General features: G+C 40.3%; 1 protein-coding gene across 7 annotated transcripts; it reads left to right on the plus strand.

The window, feature by feature from the left end:
• Nucleotides 1-1,849: 1,849 nt before the first annotated feature.
• Nucleotides 1,850-22,206, plus strand: LOC117551746 (cylicin-1-like). 7 transcript variants are annotated; one of them, XM_034224758.1, is made up of 25 exons: nucleotides 1,850-1,939; nucleotides 2,480-2,637; nucleotides 2,885-2,977; nucleotides 3,643-3,720; nucleotides 8,155-8,233; nucleotides 8,736-8,788; nucleotides 8,880-8,972; nucleotides 9,124-9,231; nucleotides 10,022-10,153; nucleotides 10,337-10,435; nucleotides 10,899-10,941; nucleotides 11,054-11,109; nucleotides 11,198-11,252; nucleotides 11,332-11,441; nucleotides 12,768-12,839; nucleotides 13,333-13,428; nucleotides 15,960-16,052; nucleotides 16,138-16,200; nucleotides 16,340-16,396; nucleotides 17,211-17,270; nucleotides 17,438-17,542; nucleotides 17,675-17,740; nucleotides 17,856-17,930; nucleotides 18,020-18,055; nucleotides 21,477-22,206. In XM_034224758.1, exons 1-25 carry the CDS (start codon nucleotides 1,918-1,920, stop codon nucleotides 21,930-21,932), a joined length of 2,358 nt encoding a protein of 785 aa, XP_034080649.1. In that variant the 5' UTR covers nucleotides 1,850-1,917; the 3' UTR covers nucleotides 21,933-22,206. The 7 variants fall into 7 exon arrangements, with proteins under 7 accessions (XP_034080649.1, XP_034080650.1, XP_034080646.1 ...); XM_034224759.1 differs by having other exon boundaries at nucleotides 3,643-3,712; nucleotides 8,153-8,233; XM_034224755.1 differs by lacking the exons at nucleotides 1,850-1,939; nucleotides 2,480-2,637; nucleotides 2,885-2,977; nucleotides 3,643-3,720 and adding an exon at nucleotides 5,946-6,584.
• Nucleotides 22,207-22,208: the final 2 nt, after the last annotated feature.

The raw sequence follows: 22,208 nt of genomic DNA on the forward strand, positions 1-22,208 counted from the left end.
TTGCTACTACCTAAAACTCAGTAACAGGAGTGTAGAGGATTGGATTTCTAACAGGTTTGAGATTTTATATTTTGAAGCTCTTCTCCACTATAGCAGTGAGATAACGTACACATTTAACAAGCAGCACAATACACACTAGGATAAATTAACATGATAACTGCATGGCTGGGATTGAACCCACCACCTTCTGACTCACAACAACTCCTCCTCTCAGCCACAGCCAAATGATGAACTGTTGTTCAGAAATGACGGAATCATAACCGGAATGTCCCAATCAGTGGTGTAGTGGGACATGTGGCAGGTGTACAGGTTTTACAGGTTCCTGTTGTAACTTTCTTCTCGTGAATGATATTCTTTTTAGAAAATAAGTCAAGTAACGTTGTTTTGCCTGCCATTATAGAGCTGTTTCGTTTTCGTTTAAATACACACTTGCAACTGCACTGACAATGATTTTATATTTATTAGACTATTAAAAAATAAATAATAATATAATACATAAAACAATTTAAAAAACGACCTTGTAAAAATATATGAAGAAATGTTATATTACATGTTGTTTTTAATGTGGTTAATGCAGGAAGTCGGAATGCAGATCAGTGAGAGACCGTGGGTTCAACTCCCTTGGTGGTGGTCCGAGTTTAGTAAGGAGGAATTCTTTTTAAAACATGTTTTTAAGTACAGTGCCAGCGCCCTGTGCAGCGGGAGCAATGCACGTTTTTACATTTTCTATAAAAAGTTGACTAACATGTCCAAATTGCACATCTTGACACTAAACCAGTGTTCATGTTTATTACATTTCTTTGTGCCCGCTATTTTTTCAGTAAATGTATAAGTTATACTTTGAAAAAGTGGTGGGGGCAAAATTGGCCATTTCAAAAAGTGGTGGGGACATGTCACCAGCGCAAATGATGCCTATGATTATCACAGACCAAAGGTAACACTTTTCCTTTTAAACATCTAGTTAAACTGTTCAGGCTAATTATGGTATTCTCCTGTAATCACAGGCAGTGGAACGGTGACGTCATCTCGCTTATTGAGCGTTTCTAAGCTTTTTTCTCTCTTTTTAATCTTTCCCATCAGATTAAACAGCAAACGGCTGAATACATAATGTGCATACAATTGCGAGGAGGCTCGTTTTAAGGACACAATCTTCGTATTGGAACAAACTTCAGTTTTTAATGTACCACTCTGTTATGTTCCTCCTTCCTACAGAACAGACAATGAAAGGATAAGATGTCATTTGTCAGTATAGTCCTATTTCTTAAAACATTCTCTGTTGTTTAAGTGTCTGATACTTGATAACCCCGAATAGTAAGCAATAACAGTAATGATATAACATATATGATAATGTCAGACACTGTGTTATTTTCAATCAAGCCTAAAAGATAATTTGTTCAAACTGGCTTCACTCGCTTTAATTGCTCCTTTGAATGCATGCTCAATAAGTGAGATGACGTCACCGTTGCGCGTCCCCGCGAACAGGGCTTCAATCTGCGGCAAGCATACGGCACAACACCGGCATTACCTGTTGTGTACAGGTAAATCAGCCATTGCAGCTAAAACAGCCTACAATAACACTGGGTGTATACCGTTGTGGCTTTCAAAATAAAACAGACAGTACAAATATAGTGTTTGAGATAAAAGCGTACAATCGGTCAGTTGTTGTGTAGCAAAGCACACCCATTATGTAGAACATCTGTGGAGTTGGCACACAACATGTAGTTAAAAATGGATGTATTTTTAAGTAATATTTCCTATTTTATTTCAAAGAGGGTTTTATTTTGAAACTTGTGAAGGTGAGTCTCTTTGATTCTGCATGTCTTGACACTTTTACTGTTTCCCCACCCATAAAACTCTTGAACTCTACACACACCTTGTCTTTAGGTGGGTCAATGGACAGAGGAGAAGTTTGGACCTATGGCGTCCACCCCCCCAAAAGGTTTGATGTATTGTTATTGTTTTACTATTATACTTTTTTAGTTATCTACCTAGTTTGAGTGTGGGCTTAAAAACATTATGCAGAGTGTCCTTATTAAAACAACGTACAACAAGCATTTCAGGAAAAAAGCTAATGATCCAAACTGTGTGTTAATGTTTTGTAGAGGTATTTCTATGAAAGATATAACCTAGCCTATTTACACAAAACAAACACCAGAAGAAAAGTCTTCTCACATTGGACTGTGAAGGGTGTGTCATTGGATTTTTTTCTGAATTAGTTGTCAATTTGCTAGATTGATGGCAAAGGGCACCACAAAGTAATCAATATGCAGTTAGGATTTCATGGAGTTATTCCCTTATGTTTGATTTCTACCTCTATGTTTAATCTGGCTGTCGATTTAAGGAAGTTGGACAACAAGGAAGTGCAGCCAGCATGCTCAAAATAATAGGTTGCTCAAGCTGAATTTTTAGGATTCTTAATAACACAAGAGATTTAAATAATTGATGTTTATCTTTAATCCTGTCATCCTTTACTGTGTAGCTCCAGCTGGAGCAGGCGCTGCAGGTGTGCAGTGGCCAGAGCCCGCAGCTCACGGGTGTTTGCAGCCGCTCCCTGAGGTGCCAGAGCCTGCAGACCTGGGAAAGGTAGACGGAACCAAGAGTAAACCTGGACTCCCCGAAGGAGAAGGAGATGGACAGGTGAGCAGGAGAGGTGTTTGGAAAAACAGAACAATCATTTGAATAATTAATGCATGGACTGAAATTTCAATTAGCTTTATTATCCATTCGTTTTAATAAGTTATAATTTCATGATGCATTGACAGTTACATTAATAGATTAAGTGTTACTGTATTGCTCGCATCATTGCTTATGTATTACCATTCCCACTAGTCTAAATATCCTTAATCTTATCTCTACTTTCTCCCTTTTTGTCTGTCACATAAAGAGGTTCTCACTCGACAGCTCTCTGTCATCCTCGGACAGCGAGGATGAGGGTATCGGCAAGAAAAAGAAGAAGCTGAAGAAGAAGAAGAAGAAAGTATGTGTCTCAAAAGCTCATTTTCACCACTGACCAAACCATGTTCAACCTATACTTTCCAGGAAGATCTGGAATTATTCAGTTTAATACACTGAGTATTTTCTTGAAAATATCTGTCAAGTACTGCTGGAAGTTGGCCAGAATTTGTTAGGACTCTGCTGGCAAACATACTCTCCTTATGTCTTATTACATCAAACCATATCCTGAAGACATTGATTTAATCAATTTGGGGCCTTGCCTTATTCGTAAGCTACACAAAAAACATTAATTTTGACTTCTGACATACTGTAAAGAGAAAAGTACAAATTGGACTGCACCTACAGCCGAACCGGAGAGCAACTAGGATGGGGATTCATTTGTTTATAATGCAGATCAACTGTCATTTTTGCATAACTAGAATGGGTGTGTGCGTGCAACTGTGTGTCTTATTGGAAAAACGCCTTTGTCGTTTTGAATGTGTTGCTAAGTGCTTAAAGAGCCCCTCCCTTCTGCTGCAGGAAAAACCGCCTTGCTAACAGAGCGCTGCTTCAATTGTTCAAGTGTTTGTAGTGACTCATTCATTTACATTCTCATTTATCACTTTTACTAACGGAGAAATGTACAAATAATCATGTTCAATGTTTACACAGAGTTGAGCAATAACTTCCCTGCCTTTTTTTCAACAGGATTCCAGCTCGTCCTCTTCATCTTCCTCTTCCTCCTCCAGTAGCTCTTCAGACAGTGACAGTGACAGTGACAGTGAGGTAAGAAGTGTTTATGGCATAAGTGCTGATCAAGGATTACATGGATGTAAAGAATAATATTGCCTCATCATGCAATTTATGCGTAGCTTTCACATGCCACACACTTGTTTTTAGTATTCTTCCTGTTTATATTTCCACATTTCCTTTAAACGAGACTGCAGAAGTGATGGTTTTAGAGCAGTGGTTCTCAACTGGTCAGGCCTCGGGACCCACTTTTTCCTTAGTCAATAGATCGCGACCCGAAATTTTGAACCACTCAAATCTATTCAACAAAAAATCCTGCAGTAATATATACTCTTTGCAGCATACAATATTAATTAAAGTGAAGTACAGTGCATATATCCCTTATATCCCTTCACAGAACAAAAGAATGCTTTTATATAAGGTTTAATTAGATGATGGAATCAAAGCTGAACTGTATAACATAAAAAGGCACACGTGCTGAAAACCTAACCCCAGAAGGGGGGTCTGGGGGGATTCTCCCCTAGGAGATTTTTTGAAATACTAACATATAAACTACCCATTCTGGTACACTCTGAGAAGAAAATAAATAAATGTATTACGACATATTAATAATATTTTATGCCATTGTTTGTTTTTCACTTTGTTCTGACAGCTGAACTTGCTGCTCCACACAGAGAGAAGAGCAAAGAGGAGATAGTCTGTGTGAAATAGTTTACATTGTGGGTAAGGGTAGATAGCTCCCATTGTTCTGTGACCTGTCAATTATCAAACCGGGGTCATATTTCATTATGTGTTCATTTTTATCTGAAGTTGTACCCATGGATGTATAAAGAATAGTTCTACCACAAAGTTATTCTCCGTGGGGACTTCCGGCTACAATCTTGATTCTGATAAAAGGCCAGAAGACTCGAAAAAACATCAGCAAAGATGTTTTATTGAGAAGATGATCACTACGTGACAGAAGTTTTCAAAACCGTTTATGGTCTCCGGTACTTTCAGTCCAACGCCTGCACATGCACAGCGTTAGAAAATCGGGCCTTCAAAATAAAAGTTTGACTTTTTCCCCCCCAACTTTTGTCCCTTCAATTTTTTTTTTTCCCACTCACACATCTGCGACCCACTCGAAACGGGTCCGCGACCCACTTTTGGGTCGCGACCCACCAGTTGAGAACCACTGTTTTAGAGTGCAGTTTATGTATATCCTTCACATACATTCCTGCAGCGTTACTAAATGAAGTCCCTGGTCACGAGCAAAAACTATTTCAGCTCATACAGTTGATAGTCTCTTCTAAGTATGTCACTGCCTCAGGCGAGGGTGTTGTTGAAACCATGAGTCTGTAATACTGTATATAGAGAATACAGACTCATGATATTCTCCATTCCTGTTCATGTGTCTTCTCGCAATTATTACTGGCCCCGTGCATCTCCTAATCGATATAACCGGCCTGCTCTCGTCTATCCCACATGCTCGACTGAAATCCAACATCTAGTTACAGGTGGCCTGTGGAACTGCCAGTCAGCTGTTCCTAAGGCTGACTTCATTTCTGGCTACGCTTCCTTGCCGTCTCTGGATTTCCTTGCTCTCACTGAGACCTGGATTACACCATCCAACACATCCACACCAGCAGCTCTCTCCACAGCATATTCCTTCTCCCATACACCCAGACCCACTGGCAGAGGAGGTGGCACTGGTTATCCTGCTCTCTCCCAAATGGAGCTTTTCAAGTTACCTAACTTCACTCCTTCCACCTTTGAATTCCATGCCGTTACTGTAACCCATCCTATACAATTAACCATTGTTGTTCTCTACCGTCCACCAGGCGCCTTGGGGGACTTCTTGGAGGACTTCTTGGATGAATTAGATAATCTCCTCTCACACATCCCTGAAACTGGCCCTCCCACTGTACTTCTCAGAGACTTCAACCTCCAGACAGAGAATATATCTGAATTAACATTTCTTTTAACCGCCTTTGCTTTCTCACTGTCTCCTTCCCCACCAACTCATAAAGCTGGCAATGTCCTTGATCTCATATTCTCAAGGAACTGCACCACTTCTAACCTATCTGTAAACCCACTAGACACCACGGATTCACTCCTCTTTCTCATCTTCGATCTCTCAGGCAAAAAGCACTTTCTTTCAAGATAAGATCCAATCTTCCTATTCCAATCCCCAAAAACTATTTTCTATCTTCTCCACCCTCCTCCACCCCCCCAGAGCCCCTTCCCCCTCCTCCCTTCTTCCAAGCGACTTTGTTAACTACTTTGAAAAAAGGTTGATGATATTCGCTCTTCCAGACCCACCTTTCACCCACACACTAACCTCCTTTCCCCCTCTCTCTCCAAGTGAGGTTCTTACCCTCATTACCTCTGCCCGTCCTACCACCTGTCCTCTGGACCCTATCCCCTCAAACCTCCTTCAGACTATCACTCCTGATATTCTACCATTTCTCACCCATCTCATCAACCCTTCTCTAACTTCTGGTCACTTTCCAAACAGTCTCAAGGAGGCAAGAGTAAACCCTCTCCTGAAGAAACCCACTCTCAACCTGTCCGATGTTATAAACTACAGGCCTGTCTCTCTCCTCCCATTCCTGTCTAAAACACTTGAATGCACTGTCTTCAAACAACTCTCCTGTTATCTCCATCAGAACAACCTTCTGGATCCGCACCAGTCTGATTTCAAGACAGGTCACTCCACAGAAACTGCCCTCCTCACTGTCTCTGAGGAACTGCACACGGTTAAAGCAGCCTCCCTCTCCTTTGTCATCATACTTTTGGACCTGTCTGCTGCATTCGACACGGTGAACCATCAGATCCTCCATCGCACTCTCCAAGGACTTGCAGTTTCAGGCTCAGCACTTTCCTTCCTCACCTCATACCTCAAAGGCCGCACCTACAGGGTAACTTGAAGAGGGTCAGAGTCCGACCCTTGTCAATTAACTACAGGGGTCCCTCAGGGCTCTGTCCTTGGTCCCCTCCTCTTCTCTCTGTACACAAACTCGCTCGGATCGGTCATTAGCCCGCATGGTTTTTCATACCATTGCTACGCTGCCGACCCCGTTCAGAAACCCAGGTCGTCGCACGCATCTCTGCTTGTCTAGCAGACATTTCTCAGTGGATGTCTGCTCACCACCTCAAGCTCAACCTTGACAACACTGAACTGCTTTTTATTCTGGGAAAAGAGTGTCCCACTCTTGACCTAACAATCAACATTGGCCCCTCTGTTGTTTCCCCGACTCAGACTGCAAGGAATCTGGGTGTGACCCTAGATAGCAAACTGTCCTTCACTGCAAACATAGCTGCCACAACCCGCTGCTGCAGATACACTCTTTACAACATCAGGAGGATACGTCCCCACCTGACCCAGAAAGCGAGGCAAATTCTGGTCCAGGCTCTCGTCATCTCACGCCTAGACTACTGCAACTCCCTCCTGGCTGGTCTACCTGCATGTGCCATCCGATCTCTGCAGCTCATCCAGAATGCAGCAGCTCGTCTGGTCTTCAACCTTCCTACATTTTCCCACACCACGCCGCTCCTCCGCTCACTTCACTGGCTTCCAGTAACTGCTAGAATCCACTTCAAGACACTAGTACTTGCGTACCATGCAGTGAATGGATCTGGCCCTTCCTACATCCAGGACATGGTTAAACCATACACCCCAGCACGTGCACTCTGCTCTGCGTCAGCCAAACGGCTCGCTGCACCCTCGCTGCGAGGGGGACCCAAGTTCCCATCAGCAAAAATACGTGTGTTTGCTATCCTGGCTCCAAAACGGTGGAATGAGCCATTGACATCAGGACAGCAGAAAGCTTACACATCTTCCGACGCAGACTCATCTCTTTCGACTTCACTTCTAGCAATAAAATGACTAACAAAGCACTTATATACTAATAAAGGACTGGCTTATCTAAAGCCAGTTGAGTAGAGAGATTCACTTTTAATTGGACAGGTTATCCAATAAAACCATTAATGCAAAATGTACCTGGAACTAGAATGCAGTTAACCCTGGGCTGTAGACGGAGGCTCTGATTTCCTGGATCTGATAGCTGGCGGTATCTGACAGGAGACGAACACGCCCATTGACAATATGCGGAACAACTTCTGTATCTACCACAGAATGTCCTCACAATACAATCATGTAACCATATAAACTACATAGCTTTATTTTACATGGGAGTGCCAAATATCACGCATGTGTATGTATACAGGCTTAAATGCATGGTTACATATAGTAGTACTGAATGTTAATGCACCCAGTATCTGTGTAATGCACATTATTTCTTATGTGTTGGTTTTGGCTACATGTCCACAGTAGGTGTGGATGTTTGTTATCTACCTGAATTGAAGGCAGAGTATTCTTAATATATAACTAGTGGTAGGTGACACCCTAACCTGACCTAGATGACTCTTATGACTTTATATATATACACTTTGCAAACAAGCTTCAAACATAGTGTATGCCCCTCGCAGGATGACAAGAGGAAGAAGAAAAAGAAGAAGAAGAACAAGGATGACCAGAGAGAGTATGTCTGGGACAGTATTATCCTATGTAAGTGGAATTTGCATTTTCAAACTGGTGTATTTATTCAGATGTTTTTAAATGAAATCTCATTAATATAATACATGTTCAGGCTCTGTACATTCTGCTTTATAAAACCATTTATTCCAAATCATATATTTATATTGTTTGCATTTATTTCATAACTTTAAAGAAAAACATTTCTAACGTGCTCTGCAAAAAAGTTTGCATTGAAACTTTGACATGCACATTCTGATATTAACTATCTTAAGTATTGTCATTTCCAAATTCTTAGAAGTCAACATATATCTAAAAAGTTAAGAAAACCTAATCAGTCTGATTATAAATTAGTTTTGTTTTCTAAAAAACTGAAATGGCATTTCCTTTTTAAATAAAGTTTATTGCATAATATGAACAGCTGTGAGGCAGTTATCTGAATCGACAATATAAATGTATTTTTGCTGACAATGCATGTACATAAAAAAATGTAATTAAACAAATGATTGTTTTTTCTTGTATTAACTTATCTCAGGTCACGATGATCAACTGGAACCCAATAGTGCAGATGGTAGTATGATAAGCGAGGTGAGAGATTTGCTAAAAGAAACTCTCTTTTAACACAAAGGTGGGCTTATAAATGTGTCATTATAGATTGTTTTCCCTTTTTCTGCATCAGGACTTCAACTCATCGGATGACGAGGATGACAAGGAGAAAGACAAGAAGAAAAAGAAGAAGAAGGACAAGAAGAAGAAGAAAAAGAAGAAGAAGGTATTTACAATTGTCCATAAAACAGAATATAAGAATTCATTACCGAAGCTATTTGACTACCAGACGTCATTTAGTCAAAAGTAATGAAAACAAACATTTCAATTTCGACATTTAACCTTCATGTTTTTAAATATTGATTTTGCTTTCCAAGGATTGTTCTTCATCTTCATCTGACAGTTCATCGTCCGACAGCGAGGATGAAAATAAAAAGAAGAAGAAGAAGAAGAAAAAGAAGAAGAAGAAGAAGAAGACGACGAAGGTATGGCTTATTTCATATATACAGTTACAATATGAATATCGTGGGTGTCAGCTGTCTGTATTCCTTATAATAACAATACATTACATTTATAAAGCGCTTTTCCTGGTGCTCAAAGCGCTTACAAGCAAGTAAAACAAAAATAACAACAAAAGTAGAAAGTGCTAAGCTATGTGGAATAAGGGCAAGGGGTTAGTGGATTAGGAGTTGAAGGCAAGATTGAAAAGGTGAGTTTTGAGGGATTGTTTGAATGATGTGAGAGTGTTGGCGGATCTGACGTGGCTGGGGAGGGAGTTCCAGTGAGGGGGGGGGGCTGCAGCGAAGGCCCTGTCACCCCAGGTCCGGAGCTTTTTCCTGATGGGCTGCAGTAGGTTAGCTTCAGCAGACCTGAGGTGACGGGTGGGGTTGTGTCGTTGGATGAGGTCACAGAGGTGGGGGGGGGGGGCAAGGTTGTTGAGGGCTTTGAAAGTGAAAAGTAATATTTTAAAGTCAATGCAGTGTTTGATGGGGAGCCAGTGGAGGTCATGGAGGATAGGGGTGATGTGGTCGGAGCGTCGGGTGGAGGTGAGCAAGCGGGCAGCTGAGTTTTAATATGAATGCAGGTGATCCAAAAAAGTGTGCTGTTGCAGTAATCCAGTCGGGATGTTATAAAGGCATGGATCAGAGTTTCAGCAGCGGTCGATGAGAGGGAGGGTCTGATGCGGGCGATGTTCTTTAAATGGAAGAAAGCGTTTTATGTGTAAATAGAAAGGATCAATACTGACACATACATTTTTTTGTTCTTCGTTTAAAGGACTCCAGCTCCTCTTCTTCAGACAGTTCCTCCTCTTCATCATCCTCCTCTGACAGTGAGGATGACAAAAAGAAAAAGAAGAAGAAAGACAAGAAGAAGAAGAAGAAGAAGAAAAAGAAAGACAAGAAAAAGGTAATGCAACGTGCTGCTACTCTTTACTGAGTAAATCAAGGTTTGGAAGATTCTGCAGGAAGTATACAGCAATATGTTGATGCTGATCAATTGTTTCCTGAATAAATAACGATGTAACAATGTCAAAAACATTGTATGCAAGAATTATAATTTTTTTAATTATAATTTTTTTTAACGACACAGGATTCTAGCTCTTCATCTTCTGACAGCGATACAGATAAGAAAAAGAAGAAGAAGAAGAAGAAGAAGAAGAAGGACAACAAAAAGGTCTTCAGATCAGTGGTGAAACTGCTCATTATGTCAACATTGCCATAAATTAACTCTCAGTATAAGCTGTGTCACATTGTTCTATTTTGTTTCTGCTACCAAGTATGAACATTATCTCCTTTTCTTAGTGCTCACCTGGTGAGCAGCATGTTGTAATCATGAACAAACCAGATTCCCCAACAGTGCACACACCCACTGATAAAATGCGTATATAGCTTTTGTACCTGTCAGGGCATGAAACATACATAGCCCTTGCACGCTTTCGTAACACCTCGAGTTTTTCAAAGATACAGTATGTTCAAATGATACTCCCCTGCAGAGACAAGGAATGGGTGTGTAGGTATGTTTATGATCTGTGATCTATGTTTGTCGTGTGCATGTACAACACATCTCTGCGTAAAGTGCATAGATATATGGTGAAAAACATGCGTTAAAAATCAATACACTTGAGATTGATTGTATTTGTGATTGTCCACAGGATGAAGAGCAAAAGGAGCTCTGCTTTGTTCTTTCAGCAACTGGTGAGTGTTTCCACTTTTTAGTGACTAAAAAAAGAAAGGATAACAAGTCGCACTCGTCATAGTGACTAGACCTGTTCATGGACTTGATGCACTATTGCTTGAATTTCTGCAGACGGTGAGTTTGCAGGACCGTGTGCTGATGGAGATAAGAAGAAAGCTGCGGACAAGGTGAAATACTCACAAATACTCTGCATGCCACACATATTTGCACAATTGAACTACAGTTCATAATCAGCGCCTTCTTTTGTCATGGCAGGCCAAGAAAGAGCCTAAAGCAGCAGGAGAAGACAAACTGTCCGATTCATGTGCAGGTATGGGTGCTATTTAAGCCTTGGTTGGTTCATGTCAACTATTTTGGTTTTGGTTTTACTGATGTTTTCTGTCTCTCAGAGGGAGCAAAAGCATTCCCTGCTTGTATTGAGGATGGCAACATGAGTGATGATGAGGGAGAAGGAGAGAAGGACAAGGAGAAAAAGAAGAAGTTGAAGAAGAAGAAAAAGGTAAATGCACTACGCTGCTTAAAGGAGAATGCATTCAATTCTGGAGGCGTGTGGCACAGTGGGTTAGTGCGTTGGTGTTCGGATCAGGGGAGCACAGGTTCAAACCCCACTGCAGTCAGCATGTCGTTGTGTCCCTGGGCAAGACACTTCACCCCAAATTGCTCCTGTGGGGATTGCCCACAGTATTGAGTATGGATAAAAGCGTCTAATAAGTAACGTAATGTAACTCTACTTCCATTAAAGGGGACCTATCATGCAAAATGCACTTTTGTACGTCTTTTATACATGAATATGTGTCCCCGGTGTGTCAGGGAACTCACCAAGTGTCATAAAACACAACCCTCTCTCTTTTCCTCCATACCCAAATCTCTAAAAACGGGGCTGCAACGGATCTGATACAGATTTGAAATTGTTCTGATGTCAGAAACAAGGAGCTCCGCCTATATGGGCAACTCTCCACCTATCAGGGGAATGAGAGGTTGCCGTGGCATGGTAACAGCATGGTAACATGACGCTCGTGCCTCGCCCCCCTCCTTTGCAGGGGGCGTGGTCAGCTGCAGCTCATTTGCCACAGAATCAGCCCTTGAAAAACAGGGCTGGAATACAGCAAATAGAGCAAAATGAGGCATTGCTAAAATGCATGATATGTTTGGTATTTTGAAAAAAATATATAGGCATGGCCCTACAATATATTATTCAAATATAGCATGATAGGTCCACTTTAAATAAATAAATACATTTTCACTGGTGTTACAGGGCACTATCACCACCATGTTGTTATGAACCGAGACACAGGACGCAGGATCCAAAAACAGGACTCGGAGACAGTTGTCCAAAAATAGAATGTTCTTTAATAACAAAAACTAAATCGTACTTTCAAAAAATAGAAAGTAGTTAAACAGCCAAAACTAAGTTGTACAGCAACACAAAAACTCACTTGGCAAAAGGTCTAAATCGCAAGGTAGGTATCAGGAGTCAAAAGGCCTAGGTGCTCACGACATGAAACATAACGAACTGACAAAGGAACAAAGAAACACCAGGGCTATATATAGGTGAGGGGGATGGGCACAGGTGAAAACAATCAGGGCAGGGCCAAGCAATCTCACGGGCGGGAAACACACAAAGGCAGGAACTGTGGGATCTGGAATGACAGGAAAGATTACTTTCAAAATAAAAACAGGAAGTGACAAGATCAAAACACAAAACTAGAGTAAAACATAACTAAACCAACATATCTGTCGAGTCACAACACATGTATGATGCAACGTTATAGTAGTACTAAAAGGGATTTAAAAAGAACAAAATATATTCTGTGTCTTGCTACAGTGTTCTGGTTCATCTTCAGACAGTGATGATGATGAGAAAGACAAGAAGAAGAAAAAGAAGAAGAAGGAAAAGGTATACAAACAATCTGTAAAAAATGTGTTCATATCCGTTTTTTCAAATCAAAGAAATGAAAAGAGCATATTATGTGTTGCCTATTTGTGATTGAATTTGTGATAATTAGGGCTGTACAATTAATCGTATTTTAATCTCGATTACGACTTTGGCTTGCAACTATTACGAAAACAACGTAATCGAAATAAAACGATTATTATTTAAAAAATAAATAATGTTGTATTGGTTTTTCAGTTGAATTATACTTAAAGTTCAGGGTAATCAACTGTTAAAAACATACTGTTCAAACATTTTTTTTTCAATAAATGGATGTTTTCAAAGTAAATGGATAATCGTTTTTAATAATTATATCAATTATTGACCAAAATAATCGTGGTTATGATTTTTGTCAGCCCTAGTGATAATAATAATGTATTAGTATAAAACAGATGCTAATCAAGGTATTTGTTCCTTGGATATTAATATGAATGCTTGTTTTCGTTTTGATCTATAGGACTCCTCCAGCTCCTCCTCTTCTTCATCATCTGATTGCTCAGACAGCGAAGATGACAAGAAGAAAAAGAAGAAGATGAAGAAGAAGAAGGATAAGGTTTGTGCCTTCACCTCTTCATTTGACCTTTTTTTGTATTTGTGCTATTTAATATTATAACATCTTTCTTTATTCTTTCTCTTTACAGGAGTGCAGCTCTTCCTCCTCCTCTTCATCCTCTGATAGCGAAGGTGACAAAAAGAAGAAGAAGAAAAAGAAGAAGACAAAGAAGAAGAAGGATAAGGTTTGTGATAAAAAAACATTTTTGTAAATTAAGTTACTTGTCTCGTTTATTTTTACTAAGTCATTCTTGACTCTCTCCTGTCCAGGATTCCAGCTCTTCATCCTCCTCTTCTGATAGTGAAGATGAGAAGAAGAAGAAGAAAAAGAAGAAGAAGAAGAAGACCAAGAAGAAGAAAGATAAGGTTTGTGCGTGCCTTCATCTTAGTATAATGCGGGGGCTGTCCGTTCCGTTTTATGGCAGAAACATTGCAACATTTAGTGGTGTCCTGTCCATACTTGCCAACCCTCCCGATTTTCGCGGGAGACTCCCGATTTCATAGCCCTCTCCCGGTTTCCTCCTGGGGTCATATTTCTCCCGCGTTTCTCCCGATTTCTGACAAAATCAGATTTATTCAGGACTGTTTCAACTCGGACTTTAATACAGCTACACCATTGTTTGGTTTCCATAGCGCGTCTCTTTAGTAGCATGCGCAACTGAAAGTCTAAGAGGGTGAGGCAGATAGTCACAGAAAACAGAACAAGAATCGACTCTGCTCACTCCTTTCCTGTAAAATACAGGTCCAGCCCACACATATGCTCCATCAAGGATGGTGCTACAGGCCGCAAGGCAGTGCACTTACCACTACAATAAGCATGTTAATGTTAATCTAATACAGCTCCGGCGATCCACTAACACCCCTCCCCGCGGTGGTTTGGAAATGCCACCGCGGACCAGGTCTCAAGGTTGGCAAGTATGGTCCTGTCCCCGATTGGATGGTCTAAAAAAAACGTTACAGGAGTGGGTGGAAGGGTTGGGGGAGGTTTTCTCCATACCACTTGTTGTCCATGGCCCCAAATACACCCTGAAAAAGAGGGAAACTCTGGTACTGATACATTTCTTGTTTGCTAATGCAAAATTAGCGATCTGGAAAAGTAGAAAGAACCAACTTGCTGGAGTGGGATGGACGGATGCTCTGTCTGAGGGGGCTGGTGGCAGCGCGTCTGAGGGCGGAGCATGCGTACTACACACTGATCAACCATCTGCAGGGGTTTCTGGATGTGTGGGCTGTGGGGCAGGTTCTGTGCTCGCTGGGGGAGAATGACTCTATTATTGAAGTTTTAAAGGATAGGTGTAGTCTTTGTTTTTAAAGTGTGTAAAGGAGGATGTTTTTAAATGGGTAATATGCTTCAAATTATATTTATTTTGTAGTCATGAAAATCTGGTTATTTATTTGATTTTGTAATGTATTAGGTTTTCCGACTCTTTTGCAGGGTTAGGGTGTATAGTTAAAATAAATGCAAATTACATTTGTTAAAAAAAAAATCTTAGTATAATGCTTTTCTTTTATATTGTTGCTGTTTAGTCCTATTATATCATCTTTGTCACTATCTCTTTCTCTTTACAGGATTCCAGCTCTTCCTCCTCCTCTTCTGATAGTGAGGATGACGAGAAGAAGAAGAAGAAGAAGAAGAAAAAGAAGAAGAAGACAAAGAAGAAGAAGGATAAGGTTTGTTCCTGCAACCCTTCCATATATTACATTATTTGTGTAGTGCTGTTTCAATTCAATTCAAATTGAAAGGGGCTTTATTGGCATGAAAGTTAAACGAAACAATGTTGCCAAAGCATCAAAATACAAAATAATTAACAACATTAACATACATTTCAAATTTGTACATATTATTGATATATATATACAGTGATACAATTACACTTCAACACGTGTGTGTGAGTGTTTCTTTGGGTGCGTGATTTTGTGTGTGTGTCTCATTCACTGTCCCTCAGCTTGTGGCATGTGTATACATATTGGGCAGCAAGATGTGCCTTGTCTATTTTCAATCTTGAGAGGTCATTAACCTCCTTGAAACCTGGGATTACAGAGTTCAACTTGTTACAGTAAATGTCCCTTATTTCTTTGAATGTTTGGCACTTTAGGAGGAAGTGCATCTCTGTCTCAGTCTCACCTGTCGTACAGTGACCACATATTCTGTTTTCTTTTGGTTGCCAGGATCTTTTGTGTCTTCCTGTTTCGATTGCCAGTTTGTGGTCACTGAGCCTGTACTTGGTTTCATCTCAGAGTGGCCTTTTATTGTGGCCAGCCTAAGGCACACCTGTGCAATAATCATGCTGTCTAATCAGCATCTTGATATGCCACACCTGTGAGGTGGGATGGATTATCTCGGCAAAGGAGAAGTGCTCACAGATTTTTTCAGATTTGTGAACAATATTTGAGAGAAATGGTTATTTTGTGTATATAGAAAATGTTTTAGATCTTTGAGTTCATCTCATGAAAAATGGGAGCAAAAACAAAAGTGTTGCGTTTATATTTTTGTTCAGTGTATGATTCTCTGCTGTCTCTATCGCTTTACAGGATGCCGGCTCTTGCTCCTCTTCTTCTGATAGTGAGGATGACAAGAAGAAGAAGAAGAAGAAAAAGATGAAGACAAAGAAGAAGAAGGATAAGGTTTGTACCGTAAACACCTCTTGTATATGACAGTGTTGCACGTGTGATGTTATTATTTCATCCCTCCGCTCTCTGTTTTTCACAGGATTCCAGCTGTTCCTCTGATAGTGAAGAGGACAAGAAGACAAAGAAGAAAAAGAAGAAGAAGGTAACACACGTGAAAGCTTGTATACCTTTACTGGTTGTTGTTTTAATAGAATAACGTGATACTTCTGATGCTCATAACGTGAGATTTATTGCACAAAGATGCCCTTCTGTGACTGATTGCCTGACTTTGCCATTTCTAGAAGTCCTGCTCTTCGGAAGATAGCTCCTCCTCTTCCTCTGATAGTGATGATGACAAGGTGAGATGACGTTATGTTCGCTACTATGTGTAGGTGTTAGTCTGTGGCATAACTGTAATGATGCACTGAAATATTGTACAAGTCTATCTAAACGGAAAGTATTATTTAAGAGCCAAATCATGAATGGTGAGGAACAGGACCTGTAATATCCCATTTGTTATTTCTTGTAATTGTAAAAGTAATTTCTTTCTGATTGTTTTGTAAAAAACAAAAAACAAATTAACAAGACAAACATGTCACTGTTGACGACGACCTAATATTTTTTATTTATAAGGAACATGTATGCTAGAGGGGGTAAATGGTAAATGGACTGTACTTATATAGCGCTTTATCCAGTCTTTACGACCCCTCAAAGCGCTTTACATACTACATGTCATTCACCCATTCACACCCATTCATACAGAGCAGTACCACTTGCTCTAGGACCTAACATTCACACACCGTTGGCCATGCCATCGGGAGCAACTCAGGGTTAAGTATCTTGCCCAAGGATACATCGACATGTTGGCTGCACGGGCTGGGATCGAACCCACAATCTTCTGGTTGAAAGACGACCGCACTCCCTCGCAGCCACAGTCGCCCTAACTTCTTCTTGCCCTTGTTGAACATGACAGAGACTATTTGAGAATCTATTTTTATTTTTAAAAACATTTTTGTACTTTGTTATAATTATTATTATTATGAGTGAGAAAAAAAGAATATATTATTATTATTGTTGTATGTTTTGTTTCTGACATGTTCCATAAATTGACAAAAAAAAACAACCCAAGTTTACAAAGATAAAACTCATCATTAGTGCCTTTTGTAACTTTAGAAGAAAAAGACCAAGAAAGTTAAGAAAAAGAAGAAGAAAAAGGACAAGAAGAAGAAGAAGGTGAGAACGTCTCCAGCTTTGTTTTTAAACTCTAGGTTTTTGGTTGAAAAAAGGAGATACAACGTTTGGTTTTGGACCATTCTTAATATTCATGATCTTTGGTTAATTTTGGAGATTGACAGGTGATTACTACTGTATGAATATAATGCGTTTCTTTTTCGGTCCAGGATTCTTCTTCTGAGTCCTCAAGCGATTCTTCTAGCGATGATGATAAGAAGAAAAAGAAGAAGAAGAAGAAGAAGAAGAAGAAGAAGAAGAAGAAGAAGAAAAAGGTGAAGCTAATGTAGCCATCTGCTTAGTATATTTGTAAGTCCAATTCCCTAATGGAAATGAACTTGGTTTCTCTCATCCGAGAAGAAAAACAGTAGAATAGTAACACAATTGCCATATTTACATTTATCAAGGACTCCGATTCTTCTAGCAGTGATGACGACAAGAAGAAGAAGGAAAAGAAGAAGGACAAAAATAAGGTAATTCAGTAATAAGTAAAAACAGTAAACAAACATGATGAGTGTTTTTTCACATTGAGTTGCCTTTGTGTCTGAAATGTGCAATATAAATAAACTAACCTTCACATTTGAGCAGGACTCCAGATCATCTGATAGTTCCTGCGGCAGTGACAAGGAAAATAAAAAGGACATGAAGGACAAGAAGAAAAAGGTGAATTATTACTCATGAAATGGGAATATCAACGGACAGTGTTTAATCTGAAAATGAAATTACTGATGTATTTCCTGTTTGACCTTCAGAGGTCAGGATCATCCGGAAGTGAAAATGAAAAGAGGGTGAGTTTGCTTCTCATATAAACCATGTAAAAACCAGTGGCGAACCGTGTCTATCACAACTGGACCTTCTGTAGACACACACACACCCCTTTTTTTAACAGAAGGCCGTTGCTAGAAGCTGCAGCTAGACTGCAGAAGTATTGGTTTTTTGTTTTTGAGGATGGAACAATTTCACACACAGATATAGGGAGGCTAGACCTATACAATTGAATTATAATTTCATGTCAAGACGAAGAAGAAGATGAAAAAGATGGCTGAACTGTTCAGTGTCAATCCTGTGGAGATGGAGATGGAGGTTATAAAGTCTCAGCAAAACTCACAACATTTCTGGAGCCTTGTAGACCCAGAGAACTATAAGAACATTCACCAAGCAGCACTGAACACGTCTGTTTTATTTGGTTCTGTTCTACAGACCTTTGTGAAGCAGCTTTTTCTGGCATGAATGAAATCTAAATACAGAACAAGACTGACTGATCAACATTTAAATGACTCTATTAGAGTGAACCTAAGTGGGTACACTCCAGCATACACCTCTATGGTGGACTCCATGCAGCGCCATTCATCTCACTAACTGTAAAAAAGAGTGAATGCACTTATTTGACCATAAGTGCACGATGCTTGTAAGGTGGTGATTAAGGACATGTATGTGAATTTTCAGTGACTTACTTACTATGTGGGCCATAATAATATGTGAGACATTTTCGTTTTCTTGGACCTTGATGTGAAGTTAAGATTTGTGATAAGCTTTAGGTATTGCAATTTCGTACGTGTACAAAAGTATAGTTTAATTCAACTGATGAGTGCTATGTGAATAAATGTACAGTAAGCGATGTGATGCAAGTAGCTCTTGGCCACTTTCATTTTTTCAAAGTAGCTCTCAGATGAAGAAAGGTTGGAGACCTCTGATCTAGATCCTCTGTCTCGAGCCAGTTAACTAGCGGGCCTTCTAGAGTACCCTGGAACCGAGGGAAACTCTGAAAGAATACGCCCATTGGCTACAAATCAATATATGATTGGTTGATCAAACTGTCAGTCTAAACGTACGCTCTCATTCAGTGCAACGGCCAGGGCATTCTATCAAGGATGTAGAATACCTTGGTTGAAGGATATTCTACCCAGAGACCCAGAACAAGATCTGATTGGTTGCTTTCTTTTCTAACACAAAACCACTGAAATGCGTAGTGCATGCTCCGAGAAGGACAAACAAATCAACGTAACACTGTAATGTTACAGATCAACAACACAGATACGATTCACATTTATACATTTTATATACATTTGATTACATTTTATTTATACAATTAAATCGATTTTTTGTTTGTTTTATCTGAGTGTTCCAGGGTATTCTCTGAATACCTTGAAGGCCCTGACGGTTCGCCACTGGTAAAAACATGATGGGCATTACACACTTTCATCATAATTAGGTTCACACATACAAGGAATTTGCTTTGGTGTATAATGATGCATTCATGAACATCACAGGTAGAATTATGTTGTAAAAAAGAAACAAATATATAAATAAAATGATATACATATATAAAGAAATGTTTACAAGATATATAAATATGCTAACAAAGTAAGTACAGTAATTATATGAGAAAAATGTACAGTATATCAACATTTAAAGTGGCAGAGCTGTGCAGTTATAAATGAATTGGCCTTTTAGCAAAAATTTACAAAATATACAGAGGAAAGGGAATGTACTAGGGCTGTGCGATTATGGCAAAAATCATAATCACGATTATTTGGGTCAATAATTGATATCACGATTATTTTGACGATTATTCATTGACCATTTATTGAACTTTAAAACAAATAATATTTGACCAATAAACAAGATCAACAAATATGTTGGAGCGCATTTCCAAAACCATACTAAACATATATTATTAATATGATAAATAAAAATAAATTAGACCAAAATAAATGAAATCAAACATGTTGCAGTGCACTGTCACAACCTACTGAAAACTCCTTAACATATAGCCAACATTTTGGTAAAACATATTCAACATATTCCACTCAGTTAAACGTTGAAGGCTGGCCAACCGTCATGGTCCAGAAGTAACAGGAAATAAATGTTGAACTACAATTTAAGACCAAATAAAAATGTTTAGGCCACCATGGCAAATGCTGGTAGGGCTGCTCATGTCATCTCTTAAAGATTGTTCGCAAGAAACACCAGCCTGTTTACATGGTCTGGTTTCAGAGATGAGCGCAGGCAGGTGACGATATTGCCACCTGTACTGAAGACCCTCAGCCACATGGGGTGACGCCGGCCAATCACAAAGCTTTGATGCGTTCAAGTGCATTATTCTGGCACAGGAAGATTATGTTACAGGACATTAACGATAAAACAGAATATTGTTGTTCTATTTTTAGACACATCTCGCGATCGACTGGTTGGGCACCCCTGGGCTAGACCATAGGTCTGTTGTGGTCGCAAAGTAGTCAGCTGAAGCCACATCTCTCTCAACTTCCCCACGGCATTTGTCATATAGCGCAGGCAGCGCAGCCGCAGACCTGCTGAAATAATACCGAGACGGCATCGCGTAACGCTTGTCCAACGTGTTGACAAGTTGCTTAAAGCCCTGGTTGCTAACAGTGCTAACTGGGCACATATCTTTAGCGATGTGAAATGTAATGGCACCTGTAATATCTCTGTGTCTCTGCGAGCTCGTCGCGTAGGCCGTTGCTCTGTACAATGCGTCCTGAATCGATGACTGTGATGATGTGGTGGATGAAGTCGAGCGGGCATCTGCTTTTTGTTGTATTACTGCCCGGTCGTATTGCACTTTGTGGTTGTATTTCAGCTGATTAAAGAGATTGGTTGTGTTAGCGTGTGGTGCCAACACAACCTGGTAACAAATCCTGCACTGTACTTTGTTTTGCTCCACGTCGGACTCCTGAAAGCCAAAGTACTTCCAAATAGTGGAAATAGTTTTACCCTTCTTTTTAACGAGTTGCTGCTCTTGTTCTGACATCTTCGCTCGCGCTGAACACTCACAACACATGTCACTCCCACGTGGCCGAGTGGGCTTTTAGGGAGGGGCGAAAGCGCACCCAGCAAAAATAATCGTATTTTGTCAATTATGCTGTTTTCATAATCGTCGCAAACCATAATCGTAATCGCGATTAAAATGCGATTAATTGCACAGCCCTAGAATGTACAGTATGGAATAGGAGTGATGGCTCACATGATGTTAATGTAGAGCTTAGTGTATATAGGAGGGGTTAGGAGGCTGTGTCAGCGGGGTCCCGGGCCTTATAGGTGAGTAAGTAATAATTGAGTCAAGCTATTTCCTCAGGACGAAAAAAAAGGCACAATGAACCATTTACTCCCAGTTGAGTCCCCTTCTTCTGAATGAGCCCTATTTTCTATATACAATGCCCTTCATGTTGTGATGTTGATTCATTCCAGGAAAGCCCTCATGGTGAGGTAACCGGCGAGCCAAAAATGGATGCTTCTGGCTCCGGTGGGGGCAGACTTTCAGGTCCCAGCGGCAGCTTCTGCAAGCCAGCCGGCGCTCGTGTTGCTCCTGGTGTTGCTCCTGGTGTTGCTCCTGGTGTTGCTCCTGGTGTTGCTCCTGGTTTTGCTCCTGGTGGGGCTCCTGCTCCTCTTCCTGGTGCTCATGCCGTCTCCTACGTGTCTCTCCCATCCAAACCCCTTGTGAAGCTGGATCCAAGTCTCTCAGCGGCCTCCAAGCCCTCTTTCTCTGTCTCCTCCCTGAGTCCCGGGGATAGGTTTCGCAGACCTCCCAGCCCCATGGAGGCTCTGATGGGGAGCCCAAGGAGGTCCGGAGATACTGGGACCCATTCCACCTCCCACCTCACCTCGAGTGACATATTGAAAGGCCCCAGGCCTTACCAGCGATGAGATGTCATAGACCGAATAAGATGTTACTGACACAGCTTACATGACCCTTGAGGATGTTTTTGCTCTAATGATACCCTGATTTTATGCAAGAAACTGTTCAACTTGAGGAAGATAATTACCCTATGAAAACAATTATAATGAAAAAGTATGAATAGTTCTTAATTAGCTTTTTTAATTGGTAAGACTACGCATATTTGTGGCAGAATCGTCATTTTATAATCACATGAAATTATTCAAAAACCTTGCTGTGTTGAATAAAAAAAGCATCATTTTATT

The sequence above is a fragment of the Gymnodraco acuticeps genome, unplaced genomic scaffold (genome assembly GCF_902827175.1).
Source record: "Gymnodraco acuticeps unplaced genomic scaffold, fGymAcu1.1, whole genome shotgun sequence".
NCBI classification, from domain to species: domain Eukaryota; kingdom Metazoa; phylum Chordata; class Actinopteri; order Perciformes; family Bathydraconidae; genus Gymnodraco; species Gymnodraco acuticeps.